Source organism: Simochromis diagramma, unplaced genomic scaffold (genome assembly GCF_900408965.1).
Source record: "Simochromis diagramma unplaced genomic scaffold, fSimDia1.1 OVJJ01000802.1, whole genome shotgun sequence".
Classification (NCBI taxonomy): Eukaryota; Metazoa; Chordata; class Actinopteri; order Cichliformes; family Cichlidae; genus Simochromis; species Simochromis diagramma.
Window position 1 is genome coordinate 1,197,877 of NW_024387492.1, and position 20,619 is coordinate 1,218,495.

The 20,619-nt window shown below is 42.2% G+C and overlaps 1 protein-coding gene across 1 annotated transcript; it reads left to right on the top strand.

Moving 5' to 3' along the window:
* Positions 1–257: 257 nt before the first annotated feature.
* On the top strand, positions 258–9,162 carry LOC120725184 (alpha-1-antitrypsin homolog). The gene is made up of 5 exons (XM_040017937.1): positions 258–388; positions 3,196–3,808; positions 3,991–4,261; positions 8,058–8,205; positions 8,329–9,162. The coding sequence occupies exons 1-5, from the start codon at positions 380–382 to the stop codon at positions 8,518–8,520; spliced, it is 1,233 nt and encodes a 410-aa protein (XP_039873871.1). The 5' UTR covers positions 258–379; the 3' UTR covers positions 8,521–9,162.
* Positions 9,163–20,619: the final 11,457 nt, after the last annotated feature.

Sequence of the window (20,619 nt, forward strand, 5' to 3'; positions counted from 1 at the left end):
GTGTATATATTCTAAATGTTGTTTAACATCTTCATCTTTAAATAAATATCAATATAAAGTTTTGCTGTCTGTTGCCTGTATGATTTGCAAGTTCAGTTAAACATAATTGTTGAAAAGAAGGTACCATGTATTTCATGAAAAGGCTCCAGATTTCGGCTGTCTTCGGTTTTTTCGAACAGTTGTTTTCATTTCTTCACTCAGAGTTATTTACCTGTGCTGTTGAGCAAGTCTTGTTGTATGAACAAAGTCAAATGAATCAATCCAAAAGTTCTGTAAAGAGAGTGCTGATCTGTGTTAATCTTTAACAGAAATGTCAGCGAACTTTCTTTAATCTTGCTGAAAACAAAAAACAGAGTTTCTGGAAACTGCACTAAATAAGATGTTAATGGTAAGCATAAGCCTCCATTAATTGACTGCTTCTTTCATTCTTTTCATTCGTTGTATTTTATTACGGTGTTATGAGTTGTTCTCAAAATTTCAGTTCATTCTGCTCTTTGTTTTTATCCGTATGTACAAGTCAAACATCTACTGTGGCAGAGACACTGACACACTGAACATTTTGATAAAGGTTTCAGTAACAGGTGACAGTGCGGCAATACGGCAGAAACGAGAAGGGGAAGATATGGAAATATCAAGTTCTGTGCATTCGAGTTTCCTAACATTAAAATGATTTAAACCTCAAAATAAACAATTAATCATTGTAGATGTTCCAACATTTCAGGATCGGATTACAACAATATAATATCGGAATTGATTTTATGCTTTTACCTCCAGCATTTGTCTTTGTTCATTTTTGGTTTCCTGTTATGTGGAAGCAAGTTTGGTATTTTCTGTGCAGAGAATCCAGCCTGACAAATACAGCTTTAATTCTATGTTAATAACGCATTCAAGCAAAATCCATAAAGTCTGATGATTACTTAGAAAAAAGTGAATTAATTTCTGTGTAATCAAAAACAACCAGGACTGCAAAATGCTAAAACTGCTACGACTTTGAAGTAAGCATAGAAACGTTTCCCTGATGTTTCTGTTCTACTGGCAGCAGGTTTTAAAAGTCTTACCAAAACATTACTCTGCTATTATTTTGTGGTTTTGCACTGTGGCCGCCTGCTACCTACTTGCGGCTGACACCATTGCTGGTGCAGGATGTTACTTGCTTATTACTTGAATATTACATTGTTAATAAAGTGATAGTAACTCGCTATTTCCATATGTTTACCTTGTTTCCACCCACTATTGCAACATTACTGCTCTAATAGAGCGCAACCAAGTTTTCTCAAGGTGTACCGCTATATTTTTCTGCCTCTTTGACTGTAGGAGCAGATATTTTGCGTATTTCGAGGGGAGTGTGGCCATCATAGTACAACTGTAAGCTACTGTATTGGCAAATAATGTTTGAGTGATTCATTGAGCCACAGTATTGTAAGCTGACAGTAGATTAACAGGAAATGTCTGTGAAGGTTCTCAGTCATCCAGGTCATCGTAGTCAAAGGAGCTTGCAAAGAAAAGTGTCTGGACTTCTTTAAGTTGCTTGAAGACGTTTCACCTCTCATCTGAGAAGCTTCTTCAGTTCTAAGGACTTAGAACTGAAGAAGCTTCTCGGACGCTTCTCCAGACGCTTTTCTTTGCAAGCTCCTTTGACTACATTACCAGGAAATATTTGGGAAAATGAGTCTGCTAAAGTATGAAAGATAAAGGTGAACAATAATAACTCCCTTTAGATTTCAGATACTGTGACTGCATTATTTCATTAGAAAATATAATTGTTCCACTCTGGAGGTGCCCCAGCTGAGAGGCAGTGGGCAGGAGTAGGTTACTTGTATCCCCCTGGTTCTCTGCTTGTGGTTCTGTGCCTTCAGGTTCGAATACCTTCAGGACAAGTTATCATTCTGCCCATGTAACACTGGAGTAGGGATGGGTATCGTTTAGGTTTTATCCGATACCAGTACCAAACCGGTACTTTTGAAACGGAATTTGACCGCTTCACCTTGGGCATTTTTAATCTGTAGCTCTGCTCTAAAAGAACGTACGTACCTGGACCCGCCTACTATCCTCGGAAAGGTAAAATGATTGGCTAGAATCCAAAGTGTGTGACATCTCAGGAAAAAAAAGCACCGAAAAAAAGCACCGAAATGTGCGCTGCTTTTCGGTCTGGTTACTACCGTTTATGTCAGAACCGGTGCCATCATGGCACCGGATACCGGTACTCATCCCTACACTGGAGTAGCTCTTTATTCTCTTGAGGATATTCAAGGGGTGGGAGTTTGCCCAACCATCTGTTTTGTGGACTTAGAGAAGGGCGGTGCTTCGAGATTATGAGGTGTCTGGCTTGTTGTTGCAGGCCATGGCGAGTGCCTAGTTTGTATCTTCAGCAGTAAACCGGACTTGCTCCCATGTCTGCTACAGCTTGTCACAATTCTGGTCATAATTCTTATGGACAAAATATTTCGATGTTGCATGGTGGTGGAGGATGTACACAACAATGATGGAGTTTTGTTGGCTTGATCGGGGGCAGTTTGCGGTCAAGTGTGAAGAAACAGAAATGAGAATCAGCACCATGGTTCTCAGAAGGAAAAGGGTGGGGTAGCTTACTCGGGCCTGGGTCTCAAGGTGTTGTTTATGAGTGAGAGGAGCGTCGAGCATAAAAGCAAAGCTGTCAGTTTACCAGTCAATCTATGGTCCTATTGTCACAAGGTCCCATGAAGCGACCGAATGAACGATGTTGCGGATACAAACAACAGCACTGAGTTCCCTTTAAAGGATGTCTGAGCTCTTACTTAAGGATAGGGTGGGAGCTTTGACATTCAAAGCAGCACCGTTGCTCCTCCAAATGGAAAACAGCCAGCAGAGGTGGTACAGGCATCTGACTAGGATGACTACTGGAAACCTAGGTGAGCTGTTTGACTCTCATACTGGGAGGAGGCTACAGGGCAGGCCCAGGAGTTGCTGGAGAGATTATAATTTTTGCCTTATTTGGGAACAAGTCAGTCTATCTCGGATAAGCTGGAAGAGGTGGCTGGGGTAAGGGAAGTGTGTACAGACTGCTGCCCCTGTAAAGGTGGTAGATGAAAGCTTTAATTAGATTACTTCTTTTTACCAAAGGTTGAGGAATTATGATTTACAGATAGATAACTGCCTGTAATGAAAAACTTTAACTGGAACTCATTTTGTATTACTTCTTTGATTTCCAATCCACAGACTCTAAAGATGCATTTCTGTAGCTGTGCACTCATTGCACTGTTGCTCGCTGTAGCCTCGGCAGACCACCATCTCCACCACAACCGTGGTTCTGGAGACCATATGAGCTGCCACAAGCTCTCTGCTCCTAATGCTGACTTTGCCTTTGCCCTGTACAAACGTCTGAATGCGAGGACTGCTGCTGGAAACAACATTTTCTTCTCACCACTGGGCATCTCCACTGCCCTGTCCGTACTGTCTACTGGGGCCCATAGTGAAACCCACAGCCAGCTGTTCTCCAGCCTGGGCTACAGCACCTTAAATCGGACTCAGGTCAATGAAGCCTACCAACATCTTTTCCACGTGCTTGGACAAAGCCAGGAGAACCAAAAGCTGGATGTTGGCAATACCATTGCAGTGCACTCAGGTTTCAGTCCCCTGGAGAAGTTTCTGAATGATGTCAAGCAGCATTACTCTGGTGAAGTCTTGCAAATCAACTTTACTAACCCTGCTGAGGCTGCAGATAAAATCAACAGACACATTGGCAATAAAACACAGGACAAGATCAAAGATATGGTGAACGATGTTGACCGTGAAACGATGATGATGCTCATTAACTATGTCTATTTTAAAGGTAAGCAGCCTGATCAAGTCTATTGTTAGGCTACAACAGACAAACATGAATATCACATATATTTAAATAAAAAAGGTCAGCTTAGATGTCAGCTGATGATTGAAATATACTTTCAACAAGTAGTATGATTTATGCTGACACATCCCAATATTGTCATCACCACTCTCCACTGTGTCGTGCAGGATACTGGAAGAAACCATTTAATAGTGAAATGACACATAAGGCGGACTTCCATGTTGACAGCAGGACCAAAGTTGAGGTTGACATGATGGTAAGGACGGGATACTACCACATCTTTGAGGACAGAGCGAACCACACCAGCATCATCTTGCTGCCATACAAGAGTCACACCTCCATGATGATTGTCCTTCCTGATGAAGGCTGGATGAGGAGTGTAGAGGAAAACATCAACAAGGACCATATAAGAAACTGGCAAAACTCAGCATCTATGATGTAAGACTTATTGCATTATGGCTGAATATTCTTTCTTGGTAGTAGATGAAGTGTGTTACCCATTTCTGTGTCTCATAAAACTGCTCTTAGCTTTGCTATTACGAGACCCAAAGTTTATTTACACTGAGAATCAGATGGACGTGCAATGCACTAAAGCTATAGAGCTTATTTGTGACCATTGGAAGGTTGTACACTTCTCTCCCTTAACGGTCGTCATCTTGGCTATAATTTTCTAAATTTCACCATGCCCTCCCATGTTTTAAATGCACTTTAGAACAACACGCAGCAACACTACACTGAGTGGAAGGAGGGAGGTATGGGGTCTTCACACACCCCCATTCTCTGATAGCCATTGGGGCGGAGGGGCTGGACGGAGGTGTTGGCCGTCCAGTTGGGGTCTGGGATGCTGGGCCTCCCTGCTGTTGCAGGGCAGGGTCTGCTTGTCTCCACCCCGGGGGAAGGGTAACATCTTCTGGGTCAAGGTGCAGTTTCCTCCTCTGCGGGCGAGGGTACCTGGACCTGGGGTATAGACTATGTTTGGGGAGTGTGATTGTGTGTACAGTGTCCATTTGTGTCTGTCTCCACATTGGTTGAGTGCCGAGTGTTTGTATATGTGTGCATGAGGGGGGAATGCAAGTTTGTGTCTGTGTGTGCCTGTTTGTCTGTCTATACGTCAGGTCGGGTCTCAGACTCCACCCCTCTGGGAACATCTCAGGCCCTCCAAAGAATGGAGGCCTATCTCCCCTCACCACACTCCCTGCCGGTGGCTGATGCCCTCAGGCGTAGGTGCGTTGGTGGATCTTGTTTCTTGGGGTGCTTGGGTATGTACCGGCTCACTCCCGGTGGCTGCATGGCAGGGCCTGCCGCCCATGGCTCAGTCGGGCCCCTTCCGGGGGGTGGGGGGCCTTCAGACCTCTGGCCTCTGGGCCTGGGGCTCAGTTCACTCTGGCACAGCTGGCTGCCGGCAGAGCCCGAGGGTGTGCCACTGCAGCCTCCTCTGGCTTCTGCTCTGTGGCTGCTGGGTGACCCCTCATCTGTGGCTCTCCTCAGCTCTTCCCAGGAGGGTGGCACGGATGCCCCTCCGGCGGTCCTCCTTGGGCTCTTGCACTCTGGGGGCATCTGGATGTCTGGGGCCTGGATCTCCTCCATGCCTGCTTCATGCCCTGGGGGACGGGGCTATGGCTCCCCACACCCTCAAGCAAACAGGTGTCGAACTCCAGGCCTCGAGGTGCCGGTGTCCTGCATGTTTTAGACGTGTCCTTGATCCAGCACAGCTGATTTAAATGGCTAAATGACCTCCTCAACATGTCTTGAAGTTCTCCAGAGGCCTGGTAATGAACTAATCATTTGATTCAGGTGTGTTGACCCAGGGAGAGATCTCAAACCTGCAGGACACCGGCCCTCGAGGCCTGGAGTTCGACACCCCTGCTCTAGCAGATCGTTACGTGGAGAAACCTTTTGAATACAATATGCCTGTGAAGGTTCTCAGTCCTCCAGGTCATCGTAGTCTAAGGAGCTCCTTAGCTTTTTGAATACAAGCGTGCTGATCCACACGGGTGTGCACAGACACAAACTACACCTTTCTTGGCTGCTACCTCATAGCACATTGTGCGCCGCGCGGCACAACAAAATTCAATATTTAGTATTTACTGTTATTTACACTTAGCTAGATTAATGCGATGGTGTTGTGTTTATTATGTTGCTCTCTTATTTTGCTTGTTTTCTCTTTTTTTTTTTCTCAGCAGGTGATCCGGGAGTTTCTTTTCCTTTTAAGTGTCCTTCCTCACTCTCCCTCTTCCCCTCTGCTTTTCTTTTCCTTCATCTTTCTTTCTCCCTTTCCTGTACCCCAGTCATGTCTGTCCTGTCTTTAACAACTAACAATAAAAAAAAAAATAAAAAAAATAGTAACCATAAAGGTCGATCAAATGGACCAACATGGCAAGGCTGTGATGATCCACTTGGTAAAGAAAAATCCGTCTTTGTTGGCTTTCAGACAACAACTGTGACGGCTAAAGAAGCAAACAGGCACAATGGGCAGCTGTGTATCAGGTTTTGATGTTACGTGTGTTGTGCCATTGTTTATGTAGGTTAAAAAGTAATTCCCATTGTATGTAGAATAATCTAATGTTGTATATGATCAGATGCACAACAAGCTAGAAACATTTGCAGATGTGGCTACTTGTAGGATTGTGGAGTCAAAATGATCATTTTGCAATAGTAGAACAACTTTCTGTGTTTGATTAGTATAAATCTGCACACTGTGTAAGTTCAACACTGTATATTACGTGTACTAACAGAACCCAAACCGAGGAAAAGTGTGTTCTTTGTAGAATATGTTTTAGTATGATGAGGTAACACTGAAATATCTCAATATTACATGAATAAATGTGAAAGCAGGGCTGGGCTCGGGTCATGTTTGGGCAGAAGAAATGCTGACCTGGACTGGGGATATTTTTGGGTTATGGAAAGAGCACTTTGAGGAACTATATCGCCTGTGCATTTTAAAAAACAAGTTATAGCTTTATTACACTGCTGGAAAGGAGGCTCTTGGCAATCATTGAACCTTCAACCAGATTGTTACCCTTTGCAGGACTTCTGGGGGTATCATGGCAGGCTGACCCTCCAGTATACGTGTGTTTCGTAGACTTGGAGAAGTGACTGAAGAGACGTATTTGTATTTTTTGTGGACGATGTGATACTGTTGGCTTCATCAGAGCGTCACCTTCATCATGCACTGGAGTGGTTTGCACCCAAATGAAATGCACCCTCTGGTTTGGGAGAATGAGGCTGCGTCTGTCACAATTTGCCAGTGTAGTTGACAGGATGGGCATCCAAATGCAGGACTCATGAGAAGGAATGGAAATGCAAAGGGGAGACTTAAAGAACTCTTTGAGTGGTGTTGAGTGGAGCAGCTCTGGGTGCTGGCCACAGAACCAGCAGAAGAGGGAAGCCAGGTCAGGGGCTGGCTGTGAAACCACCGGCAGACCCTGGTGGCTGAGATGAATCTGGATGATAGGGATGGAGGGTCTGACAGGAGACCACTGAAAGCTTTGTCCTTTGGAGGCTGAGGGTCTCTGCAAAGACCCTCTGGCAGCACAGCCAGAGATCAACGAAGGTGTAGAAGACCTTCTGGTGGCTGTTACAGGCCGATGATCATGTAGAGAATTTAGGCGGCTTGGCTGCAGGCCGATGTAAGTGGTGAAGACCCTCAGTGTGGCTAATGGTAAGGGTGATGGGACACCTCTCAACTGAGAGCTGAACCAAAATGAGACAGGTCTTTGGCTGATTAACACCCGCTATCGCCAAGAGAATCCGGAGCAAGGAAAACACACTACCAAGTAGTAAGGATGCGTACATAAAGCAGGTGGGACCAGAGACTGGCAAAATAAAAAGAGAAGAAACCAACCTACAGTGAGGGAGACTTAACAGCTGCACACAGGAAACACAGGGAAGGCAGCAAAAGCTGATATAAGGATTATAATAAACACAATTACCAAGTACTGAAAACAAAACCTAGAAACAAAAACCATTTCTTACAAAAGCAGTAAAGAAAAGATCAAAACACTAAGTCAATGACCCAGAAACAATTCCAGCTTCAAGCAAGAGAGCTAAAGTATCTTGCAAGCTTCCTCATGAGTGATGTGAAGGTGGTGTGTAAGCTGCACTGGCGGATTGGCGTCAGCAGGAATGCGGGTGTTGTTCCAGACTGTTGCAGTGAAGATTGAGCTGAGCCAGTTAGAAAAAGATGGAACCACCAGCAGTGTAACTGTATAATTATGGTTTCTCTGTTTCTCAGGTATGTGGAACTTTATATGCCAAAATTTTCCATTGCCACTAATGCCTCCTTGAGGGATATATTGCAAGAAATGGGCATCACAAGTGCTTTTGAAAACACCGCTGATTTCTCTGCTGTGTCAAACAAGTTTCCACTTAAAGTATCAAAGGTGGGCGAAGTTTCCTTTTTACTTGTTTTTAGGGAACAGGACTAGAGCATGCCTACTCTTTTGGTTAAACTGAATTCTGAGAAATTAGCTTTGATCTGCCTGCTTTCTTATTTTTTCCCACAGGCATCCCACAAGGCCACGATCAGTGTCACCGAGATGGGAACAGAGGCAGCAGCCATCACCATTTCTGAATGGATCCCACTGACTACACCAACACCCGTGAGAATTGACAGGCCCTTCTTAGTTTTCATTGTAGAAAACTCGACTGGAAGCATCCTCTTCATGGGCAGGATCAACAAACCAACAGCTTCATAACGGCACACAGTTGTGAGATGACACGTTTGATCACAGTTGTCATCATAAGGATCCTTTCATGATATAAAGACTGAGCGCTCACACTAAACACAGTCTGCACACACTAATTTATGTGGTCTACAAAAGTAATATTGAGGACATCTTGCTCAGGTAAAAAAGAAGAAATCTTAAGACTACCATAGTTTTAACTAAAAATATTGATACTAAATAAATGAGAAATTTGCTGTGGTTTGTTTCTGAGATATTCCACTAAGATGTGGCTCATAGGGCAATAAAAACTAGTTACTAAATCCCAGACTTACAAAGACACTCTGGGGTTTACAGAAGCCACTTGCTCAGTTTGGGGGTCACTGTCCCGACTGCTCCAGGAAAATCTGTTTAATTCTCCCTCCAATGGGAGAAGGTTATTATCTAACCCGCTCGCTGACATTAGATGCCGAGTAGCATTTCAACAGATTCTAATAAATATTCAGAATACTCTCATCTCTCGTCCACTTATGAATTAATCTGAATAAGTTGCACATTTTTAAGGAACAAATGTAGCAAAAATATGAAAAATCAAGATCCATATGTGAAAACTGATGTTTAATTGCACTCTCTTTTTAAAAAAACTGTCAGAAGGTTCAATAAACATTTAAGTTTTAAAAAAATATGAATATTCTTGTAGTTATTTCATGTTTCAGGCTGTTCAAGGTTAAAAAAGGAAGGGAAACTGCTCAGGTGGACATCAACCCCAAATCTACGATCAAATGAACTCAAATCCTTTTAGGTTTTGAGTTAACAGTTTGGCAGTTTTTCATGAAACCTATTAAAACAAGTTAAAGACTCATTTGGGTGTCATTCTGACCTTCCATCTTTCCCTGATATTATTTTGAAATGTGAGAGAAATGGTAAAAGTAGTTTAAAAATAGAGAGATTAACTGTTGTATGTCCACATCGTGCAAGTGTTGACAACATAGACGACAAACAAGAATCCCCAAATTATCCAAACATGCGGTTATGATTTTGTGAGAGTGTCTCATGACACAATGACAAACAAGCATTTTTAAAAGAGAGTTTTTCATTTGATTATATTTTATATGAAGGATTTTGCAGAAAATTGGACTGGCAGGTTTATTGAAAGGTTATCTAATCACTTTTTTTTTTTTTAACTTGACCATCACTGTATATACAGCATCTATTATTAACCCATCCATACACGCCCAACCTTCTATGCTTAAGAGCTTTCTATCTAACATTCACGATTCTGGATGCATCAGAGAGCAACTTTGGGTTAGTATCTTCCAGAGGTGTGGACTCGAGTCACATGACTTGGACTCGAGTCAGACTCGAGTCATTAATTTTATGACTTTAGACTTGACTTGAAAAAATGTTCTAAGACTTGTGACTTGACTTGGACTTTTACACCAATGACCTGGGACTTGAATTGGACTTGAACTGGTTTACTTGAAAAGACTTGATATTTTACCCCAAATATAAAATTTAACATGCATATTATATAGAGATTGAAAATGTGACGTCATTCACGGGTAGAACCGCAAAGGATTCTGGGAACTCGTGGCAAGCGGTACTAGCGCACGCAGGCTTTCAATTAAAATCAGTCACACAGCGATAAAAAAGAAACACAAACATGTCAAGAAGCTGTTGTATTATTAACTGCAATAGCCGGTCGCATGACAGCCACGGGAAGCCGACGGGTAAAGAGATCGGTTGTTATCGGATTACGTCGTTGAAGAGAAATTGTTCGAGCCATGTTTCCGAAGTAACAAAGACGCGACTGGATTGCAGCCATTCAAAGACCAATTATAACGTCCCAGAACACTCCAGCTCACAGGTTAGTCTGCTCCAAGCATTCCCACACAGGTCAGTCTGCTCTTGTAGTTAATGCGTCATTTTTCTTAACATAATTGGTGATATAGGTTACAAGCAAGTCTGGCGCTGAACAGAAATTGTCGCGCTATGCTCCTTTGTTTATTGTGCATAAATAGTGAATTGTCCTGACACAATATTGCGTTTCGCTTCTGTTATTATGGTACATTGACAAAAACATATACTTTTATTCACAGGATAAAACAGTTGTTTTGTATCACTAATTGCCCAGTGCGATTACAGCATACAGTATTATTGTCACTGCTACATTTCTGTGATGCTACCAGAAATTATTTCCACTGCTAATTAATTACCGTTGAGCTTAAAGGTCCTATTAATAAACGGTTAACGAATGTGTATTTATGACGACGATTTGTGAGACTGGTAAACTTATGATACGTACGATGGTCTTTCGTTCTACACGGTGCATTTCAAGGTCCTGCACCCATCCGTCGGTAAACTGTACCTGGGCTTGTTGCAGTGACCGGAAGTTACTAAACTTCATGAGTGTATGCACTCACTCCAAGAACCGTGTAATTATAAATATGCATATAAATATGCTACGATGAGATAGCTGACTTCATCTAACTAGCAAATGTTTTCCAGGCTACGTTGGTGATGCAGTTTTTTTTAATGTGTATGATATTTTTGTCATGCGATTTTAAAGCTGGTCCTACAACCGCATCCAAGAATAACATGCAGCTTATCTCAGAACTGTCGGTGAAAATTATTCTTGGAGCTAGGTTTAATTGAGCTGCATTTTAAAGAGGTGCAATTTCACAATTTGTGTATATTTTCTAAGTTCACTATTTTGTCATGTGTTGAGAAAAACACAGATTTAAAAATTACATGGTCTAATATTTACATTTAGCATAACTGCAACATGCTTTTTTTCGTTTTTTTTTTTAAGACTCGAAAGGACTTGAAATTCAAAATTTCAGACTTGTGACTTACTTGGACTTTTACACCAGTGACTTGAGACTCGACTCTGACTTGCCTGACATTACTTGAGACTTGACTTGATATTCCCCTACGGATATTTGCTGACTGGAGCAGCCGGGGATCAATCACCAAACGTCTGATTAGTATCCAATGATGACCTGCTCTAACTTCTGATCTACAGCTGCCCCAGAAACCCCATAAAAAGAGCATGCACCAGTCTCTGCTTCTCATGCTGACTTTCTTTTTTAATTCTTATTAGGGAATAATGCTAGAACATTCCCACTCCTTTACTTTTGCTGGACTCTAAGACACTAAAAGAGACTAACAGTGGAGTTAGAAAACAGCCCCAGACTGCCCCCCTCAGTGTCACTGAGACAGGAAGAGATTCAGCAGCCATCACATCTCCAAAGCTTGGCTCAGCCTTCCACCATCAGTCAGAAATGACGGGCCCTCCTTGGCTTTCATTTTTGAAAACTCTGCTGGGAGCAACTGTTCATGGGCAATATCACCAACCTGACAGTTATATAACGGCAGCTGCTTGTGAGATGATGCCACTGTAATGATGTCATTTTGAGGATCACGATTGAAAACACTATTTACATTATAGTCTTCACAGAAGCATTTTAATATTTGACTAAATTACTGTTAAGAACACTTTGTTTTAGTTAGTAATAATAATAACTTTATTTATGAAGCGCTTTCAAACAAAGTGCTGTACAGCTATTTGAAAATAAAGAGATAAATAAATAAAACTGATGCATATCAATACAAGTTAAAAACACCAAAACACTTAAAAACAATAAAAAATGTAAAACACGAGTTACATAATAAAGCTGCAGAACATGAAATAAAACATGTTGTTTATGGATTAAACTCATGGAAGCATCATTCCAGCATTTTTTAAATAAATCAACTAACAAATAAAGAAATGGCAGGTTAGCAGATTAGATGGATTAAAACTTTTGGGAATTAACTGGTGACTAAATCCCAGAGGTTTCAAAGGGTTGTAACAGATTCGGATGGGACAGTACGTGCCCCCCACGGCCATCGGCCTCAAACAGCTCTTTGCTCTTTGACCCGTCAGTGGAAAAGTTGCAGCAGTGTTTACACATTGAGTACACATACACTTTGTCTCTCTTGTTGGCGCTGACATACAATCGCTGCTGTAAAGAAAGTTGGCAGGACGTTTCCCAATCAAAAAGCTGACTGGGCAGAAAGTCCCAGTACGAGCAGTCCACCAGTTTAAATTTGATCAGGACTTCACATAAATTCTTGAAATCTCTGTGGCCTATGCGAGTGTGCACACCGATACGACTAATTTCCAGGAGTGGAAATTCATAGAAGCTCCATCCCACTGGGACAGGCAAACACTGCACACTTAGCCGGACACGTTTGAGTGTGTGTAGCCTCTTTGGATGAGTTGATCAGAGTGTGACTGGAAACGCAATAATCCCGTCTGCTTGTCAAACAGGATTAATTAGTATGTTGAACTGTAAAGAAACCGGTGGAATACAAATGCTCGGGTAACCGGGTTGGTTGGGTAGAGATGGTTGTCCCCAGTTTAAAGGTTTATGTTTCATTTTGGTTACGTGCTCGGTGAGATCGAAGAAGCATAAAAGCCTGTTTACAGTCCAGATAAATGAGAAAACGATGTTGGTATTTTAGGTTATTACAACGGTAACGCTAAAGTACGACAGATTTTCTGGATGAGGAAAACCAAGGTTTTTTAAAGCCCACTGAATCTGAGAGCTGTGCATGCAAACCTGTGACACCTTGTTATAATGGTGTTAACCTACATACACAGATATGGAACAAAAGTCCAAAACTAGACTTTCTGAACACTTTCATGTTTTTCTCTAACAGACCTGGGAAAAAACTTATTGGAGGGTAACGTGAGGAAGCCGGACTAGACAAACTCAAGATAATTGTGACTGAAGACGACGCCACGCTCTGCTCTCTGACATAAATGGCTAAACAGGCGAATTGCTCTTAGTGTGTATGTGATTTGTGTTCTGGTCTTTCACTGTATGTTTTACTCTATTTTATTTTGACCAGTGTCTCTAAGAACTACATTCGGCTGTGCATTAATAGTTTGTCACAATACACCCAGGTAGAATCCCAGACAGACCCATAGATTAGAGTAAATCCTCCTGGCAGGCTCCAAGAAGGCTCCTGTAGACAGAAGACTAAACCATGAATGAAATTATCTGCACTAATTGTACAATGTACAACACAACAGTGTTGGCAAACGCTGAGAGGCTTACTACCACTCCCACAGCTTGTGCTTCGATGTGCTCTGGCTACAAGACTGCCAGTATTGCTACGGACTTAACAGATGGCTTTTGTGCATTTACAAAGGTGTAGGTGTCATCGCTGTTAAACACTGGCTTTTGCAGATATTTCATTTTAGGTTTGAAAAACAAAGTCAGGGAAGTAGCACACGCTCACTGCAAAGCATCCTTTGCTATTCACTTGAACAGGCAAAGTCTGCTCTGTAGCACAAACACATTCGCTGTGGAAAACATCACAAGCCCAACATCATTTCTGAACCTCAGCAGAAAGACGTCTTCATTAGTGCTGAGCTCCATGTCTCTCGCTCTTCTAGCGCTGAAAATCTCTCAGATCTCTCTGCTTTGGTTGTTATTCCTGCTTGAAGAAGATCAAATGTGTGATACACGTGCAAATCAAGATATGATGTGACACATTGTGAAGTGGCCATCTATAATGCATTCGCCATCGGGGTTAGAGTGTGTGGGTCCTAATGGCAGTTATTTCAGTGTGCCGCTCTCACACAGCAGCGCATTTCTTGTAATGCAACCGGAGGAAGGAAAGCATGTCTCTTTGCAGTGACACTGACAGACAGGGGCATCGGAAACATGAACTGATGAGAGAACTGGGTGTTCTCGGGCTTTAGTCATCATGCTTAATAACACACCAACGCTCAGCACATGCATGCCACTCAGGAAAGACACTGCTGTGATCTAAAAAAGGGAACTCTTTAAAACAATTCTGTTTGCTCACATGTCCTCCCAAACACAGACGAAAGACGTGGATGTGTAACCCGTGAGCCGCTTTGCACGAGGACAGTTGCACATCCAGTTTGGACCTGTGGGCTGCCGAGCGGCGTCTCTGCACGTCAGACGTCCTCTGCCAATGATGCTCGATCACACTGACATCCCTGGAGCCGCCTTGGTTTTTGTTGTATATATATTAGAGTGCATGCTGTTGATGAAAAAGGGAAAGGCCACTGCCACCAGGAGTGCTTTTGCCATGGATACAGAGCTTGGTTTGCAATAACATTTAGGTGAGTGGTACGTGTCTAACTATTCTTATCTGCAGTACATGCAATATCAGGACCCAGCGTGTCCCAGCAGCCCAGTGCACTGTATCAAGAATACCAATGCTGTTCTCTATATTAGGCAGGCAGCTATTTTCAACTATTTCAAAGAAACACTAAAGCAGAGCCGCCCAAGACGCGCAGACAACAACTAGAGCCCAAATTCCCCTTTTCTTCCTGACCCGTGAAATACTGTAACGGGGATTTTCCCGGTGTGGGATTATTCTCTAATATCTAATATAATATGGGATTAAATGTCTGTGTCTAAATAGTAATAATATCAGAATGCAAAGATTTGCAAATCTAATTAATTATCGTAGCTTTAAAAGGTTAATTGGCAGCAGGTCAGTAATACGATTGGGTATAAAAAGAGAGAAGGAGGGTTTCTCAGAGGTAAATCGCACTTTGGATATCACATCATATTCATATTCATACGACATCATCAAAAGATACTGGATGCCTGTGATCTGCTGGTCATTGCCTGTGGTTCAGATAGATTAGATGAAACTTTATCCTCCGGGAAATTCAGTAGGAGGTAGAGCTGGCCATCCTCTGACTGGAAGGTTGGTGGTTCACTTCCTGGCTGCTCTAGTCTGCATGCCAAAGTATCGTTGGGCAAAATAAAGAACCCAGAGTTGCTCTCTGTTACATTAATCTAAGTGTGAACGAGGCATGTTGCACCGAAGGGTTTGAAGCTCAACCAGCATAGAAAAGTGCGACATAAGAACCTGTTTATTATTGTAGAGTCAGAGCAAGGCTAGCAGGAAATCAACCAACAGCTGATGGTGTAATTACTCTATACCTGAAACACTGTGTGATTAATGTTTATTTCTATGTCTATCACATCAAATAGACTTTATTTAATCTCACACTGGGGAAATCCCCTTGTTACAGGAGCACGAGGAGGAGGAAGAAGCAGTGAATGAGAGATATAAAGTACAAATAGTGCACAATGGCCACAATACTAAACTATGTACAGATGGTTTCTATATAAAGTAAAATAAAGTAAAACAATATGTACATATAGCACAGTGAGAGTGATGATAACACACATGCATTCTTTAAACACCTTTATCCTGTGTGGGTATTATACAGTCTGAGGAGATGAAGGACCTACGTCATGAAAGGTCTTCAGTAATGTCCTGCACACCTCAGAAGAGCTCAGCCTGTCCAGCAGAGGGAGCCAACTTTGGCCTTTCTTGAGCAGAGCACGAGTGTTATCTGTTATCACCTGGCAATTTGCACCAGTCCAACCTGTGGAGAAATTCTGTGGAGGAAGCCGAGACCGAGCGCACCGATGAGCTTGGCTTTCTCCAGAAATCAACCAACATCTTGTTTTGATACGCAGGTGCTGATGTGCAGGTTGTCGAGTTACACCAGATGAGAGTGAGTGTGTGATAACCTTCCTATGCTCAAGATTGTTTCGCCTCAGGTCCACATCCAACGAAGCCTGTATCCTCTGAGAAGCTCTGGAGGTGGCAGTTAGTGGTGATATAACTGAAGGTAAAGAGGAAGGAAGAGAGCATCTGATACCACCTCCTCACACAGTGCTGAAGCCTCATGTGGTCTGTTGGTGAGGAAAGCGATTTATGTGTTAAGACAAAAACATTTGTATTGCCTCTTTGAATTAAGCACAGTGTGCAGTATTGATTTTGAGAGGGAAAAGATCAGCATGTGGAATAAATGACATTTCAGTGACTGTGTTTGGCTGACAAAAGTAGCACACATCTGAAGCACAGGGAGTAAAGCTTGGTGCCTGATAAGACATTTCCCTGATGGAGACAGCATCAAGGGATTTCATAGGTTTTCAATCATTACATAATAAGATTCAGGCTGTGAAGACTGTTGATTCGTGATGATTTAATCTCATTTACCAGGAATCTGGGGACCAGTGAAGAGAGATAAGAGGAAAACTGTATTCTGCTTGCTCCAGGCAATGATTTGCATGCGTTGCTCTTGTTACAGTAACATTGACGGATGAGGAAACAACAGGCCAATTTAGGCAGCCTAGCAACAGCACTGCAAGTGAAAGTTACAGGAAGGCATTTGGCTGTCACTGTCACTGGCTGCTCGACTACGAACACATCTCCCAGTACTCCTCGTGATTTCCTGCCTTCTTTGGACTTTCAGTTACGGGTTTATTTTTGAACTTGCAATCAGAAATTCACTGATGTTCAGAGGTTACAGTTAATAATAGTATTACTCCATTATATTTCAGGTGAAACGTGAACACCTACGAAGCTCAACTTCAGAGTTGCCTTATTTATGTCACGTGACTTTCCCTTAAAAGTCGCTCCCTCCTTTCCGTGGTGTCCAGCTCTTGGAAATCTTGGTGAAAAGAAGAGATTGTGGATTTAAATCTGTCTATAGGGATGAAAGTGTTTTATTGAAAGCAATACTTCTGTTAAACCCCTGGAATTAGAGCTGGAAGTCTGCCCTTCGACCACATGTCGATCGTGTAATCGAGGCAAAACTACAACAAAAAAGAAGGAAAAAAGTCATCGTCCACCAAAGTCCAGTTTTATTAGCTCGGCTTACAGATAGCAAAGTTAGACAGGATAGAGGGAACAGCAGGGCACTGATTAATTAAGCTTTTAAATGTGCAAACACACTAATGCTTCGACACATACCCACGTGTGCCTCAGAATATGATGAAATCGAAGGTCTCATGAAAAGGCAGCGCCGTCTGTCTGCACAATTAAAGGCTGTCAATGAATCAGCGTGCTCCCATCCCCATCTGTGCATCCTATTTCTAATCAATCTATTAGAGTTCACTTGACCTTTGAACTCATGCTGTGCAGATACTGCATGTGCACATATTCACAGATTCTCGATTTCAATCAGGGGGAATTTTCTTTAAGCACTTCAGTTTATTGATTTTTTCAGGGTGAAAAAGACAAAGAAAGCAGTGAGTGCTCACAACACAGAGCGTTACATGCTTACAAAACTTTATAAAGTGGAGTTTTAGCGCACAGACAGAAGCATTTAGACACTCATGAACAAACATTAGAGAAAAAACGTGAAAGGAAGAAAATCAAACGCTTCCTAGGACTCACAATTACACATAGTCACACGTAGACACCAGTAGGTGGCACTGTTGTGTCACGGGAAAATGAGTGGGCCCCTTGCACCTTGCTATTGTTCACTTAACGCTTTACTCATTTGAGTTTGTAATTTAGACCAAAATTAAAGCGCAGCCGCTGCTCCATTCATTGGTCTACTTTACACATCAAAGTCAAATGAGTTGAATGCTTGGAAGGTCATGGAATGACTCACGCTCCTATCATCAGTTATCATCTGTGTGCTTTCTGTGCCACAGTCTCAGCCAGGGAAAACACATTAAAGGGGGGATCTGCACAAAACGAGAGAGGCTTTAAAAAAACTTGGACAGTGTAAACAGGCCCAGCAAGCAAACAAGAGCCAAAGCTTTAATCTGTCTCTGCAGAGGAAAAAAGGCAGCGCGTCGATCACAGATTAGCGCCTAATTTCAGTTTGCAACAACACTAAAACTAGCTTGTTTATTTAGAGAAATATAAAGTCCAAGATCACAGCATGGATAGTTTAAAAAATTCTGTTTCAGGGTGAAGCTCTCACAAAAGAGGCACCCCGGACTCCTTCTTCACACAGATCTGTGGTATTGTTTGCTACTGCCAGGACAGAGACACATCAACAACAAAACCCAGCGGTCCCCCAGTACACAAGACTCACTCGCACAATCCACTGAGTATACAGCGCACAGTGGCATCCACTTAACATGCCGAACGACTGAGTACAACCTCGTTAAATGTGCATCAAAGCCAACAAAGACGAGGCAGAGAAGCCAGGTTGACAGAAGGAGGCTGCTGCTGCATCAAAGACAAACAATAAGGAAACTGATCATGTGTATTATTTATGCTGCCTTCACGCACAAAGGCAGAGATGTACAGTGAGCGATCGAGCCCCTTTTAATGTTGAGGCCTCTGTGGCAGAAAGGGGATAAACTCATGTTTGTATGCGCCGTGCACATGCTTGTGATGTCTTATTACAGTAAGCTCCGCTGACAGTCCAAAGCACATCGCTCGTAAACTGTGCTGACCTATACGTCTGGGCTTACACGCGAAAACACGCGCATCTGGAAAGCCATCCCGAGTGGTGACGGCTGCCATTTAGACGCGTTTGAATTTGCTGTTGGGCGCCACGACCCTAAAATCGAAGCGCATCTTTGCAGTTGACAAATGGGATTAGAGGCAGCTTGTTTCAGCGGAGAACCAGCTGTGCTGGAGGATTGAGCTCGTCTGTGTCTCTCTTTGTACTGTATCAATCCAGGTCAGTGGCAAAACAGCAGCTGTGTTTCATTATTATTCCCTTGTCGTCTTGCATCAGCCCTGCAGAATCACGCTGCTCTCTGTGGCTCCTTGATACATGTGTTGACTGTTTTTTACACCTGCAGCTCTAAGGTGTGTGGCAGCGTGTGGCTGATCCATCACATCTAACGTGGGGTGAAATTGCTGCGGGGCTATTAGACACATTCATGCACACACACACATATATAAACACAATATACATACACATGACCCAACCACCTACCTGAACGATAGCAGCAATCAGTGAAGATTTACAGGATTGCAAACGATGCTCTGCAAACGTGAACATCTCCAATAGACAGTCTTCATGTGCTGTGCTGCGACTCTAAACTTGCAGAGCAAAAACATGCAGTGAATGTCTTCAAGCAGAAACAGCAGCACATTAAAAGCATCGTGGAACGCAATGAAAAAAAAAATGGCCGCCATCCAATTAAAAAGCAGTGAAAAGAACACAAACCAGCGGGACAAAGATCAGAGTGTTTAGGAGATGCAGACCCAGCTGGAAACGAATCAGGAGAAGCAATCAAATTAAACAAAAGAACAAAATCAAAAGCTACACAATCAAGTCCGTATGTGAGTTTATACACTGCTTATAGGTTTCCAGATAAGATAAATGCTGAATAATTAATTTCGCCCCCCCGTTGCGTAATTAATACACGAGTAACACAAACAAAAAAGCAACACAAACACAACATTGTCAATGCAGAGCATGTTTACATTAATATTCACATCTGTATGCCAAACGAGCGGCTAACGCTAACTGGTGAACTGCTACATGCTCTGTTATCACATCTGTTACAGCTATTCTGATTTATGGTGGGTTCAGACAATTAAAAAAACCCAACACATTTTAATTAATAATGTTAATATGGCTGTAATTATGCCAATAGCTTTCTACGTTCATTTTAACATTATGGACGATACCTCAGAAGGTTTATGGATGTGAATATTAACTGAACTCTGGTAAATCAAATCATTTGTCTCCTTTCTGTTTGTCTTGAATTATGACCAAAAAAAAAGAAGAAAGAAAGGTCTGCTAATCCATCGCTCTACTTTACTTGACGGGTAATTAATAGTAAGCCATATATCACAAAGTAATCAAGAATTTCTTGTAACAATCTAGAAATCTCAACTACTCGGCGTGTATTATTTTATGTCTCATTGCCGGTTAGGTGTCTTTAACTCCTTAGACTAAATGAGTTGTTAATATGCAGACAGATGTCAGATGTTAATGAGAGTTACTGCACTGTCATTAAACACACAGTCCTATCATAATTTAACATCGCTTACACTCAGTGACTTAGAAATCATTACTTATACATCACCATGAAAAATGTTTTCGCTCAGTTTGGATTGACCTGTTCTCTACAGCTGATTAAACAAAAGCTGGTTAGTCATTTGTTTTTGTTTGTTTTGTATTTTGTAATTTGATGTACATTTTAGCTACAAGGACGAAAACAAATCTGACAGTTTCACAATTTAAGAACTGAACCTTTGTGACATTTTGAACATGTTGATGGTGTAACAGCCTGTTGTTTACGCAAACGTTTTTTGTGCCTTATTTCTAAACAACACACCTTTCTCAGTCTAAAGCCAGTTAGCTGAGTA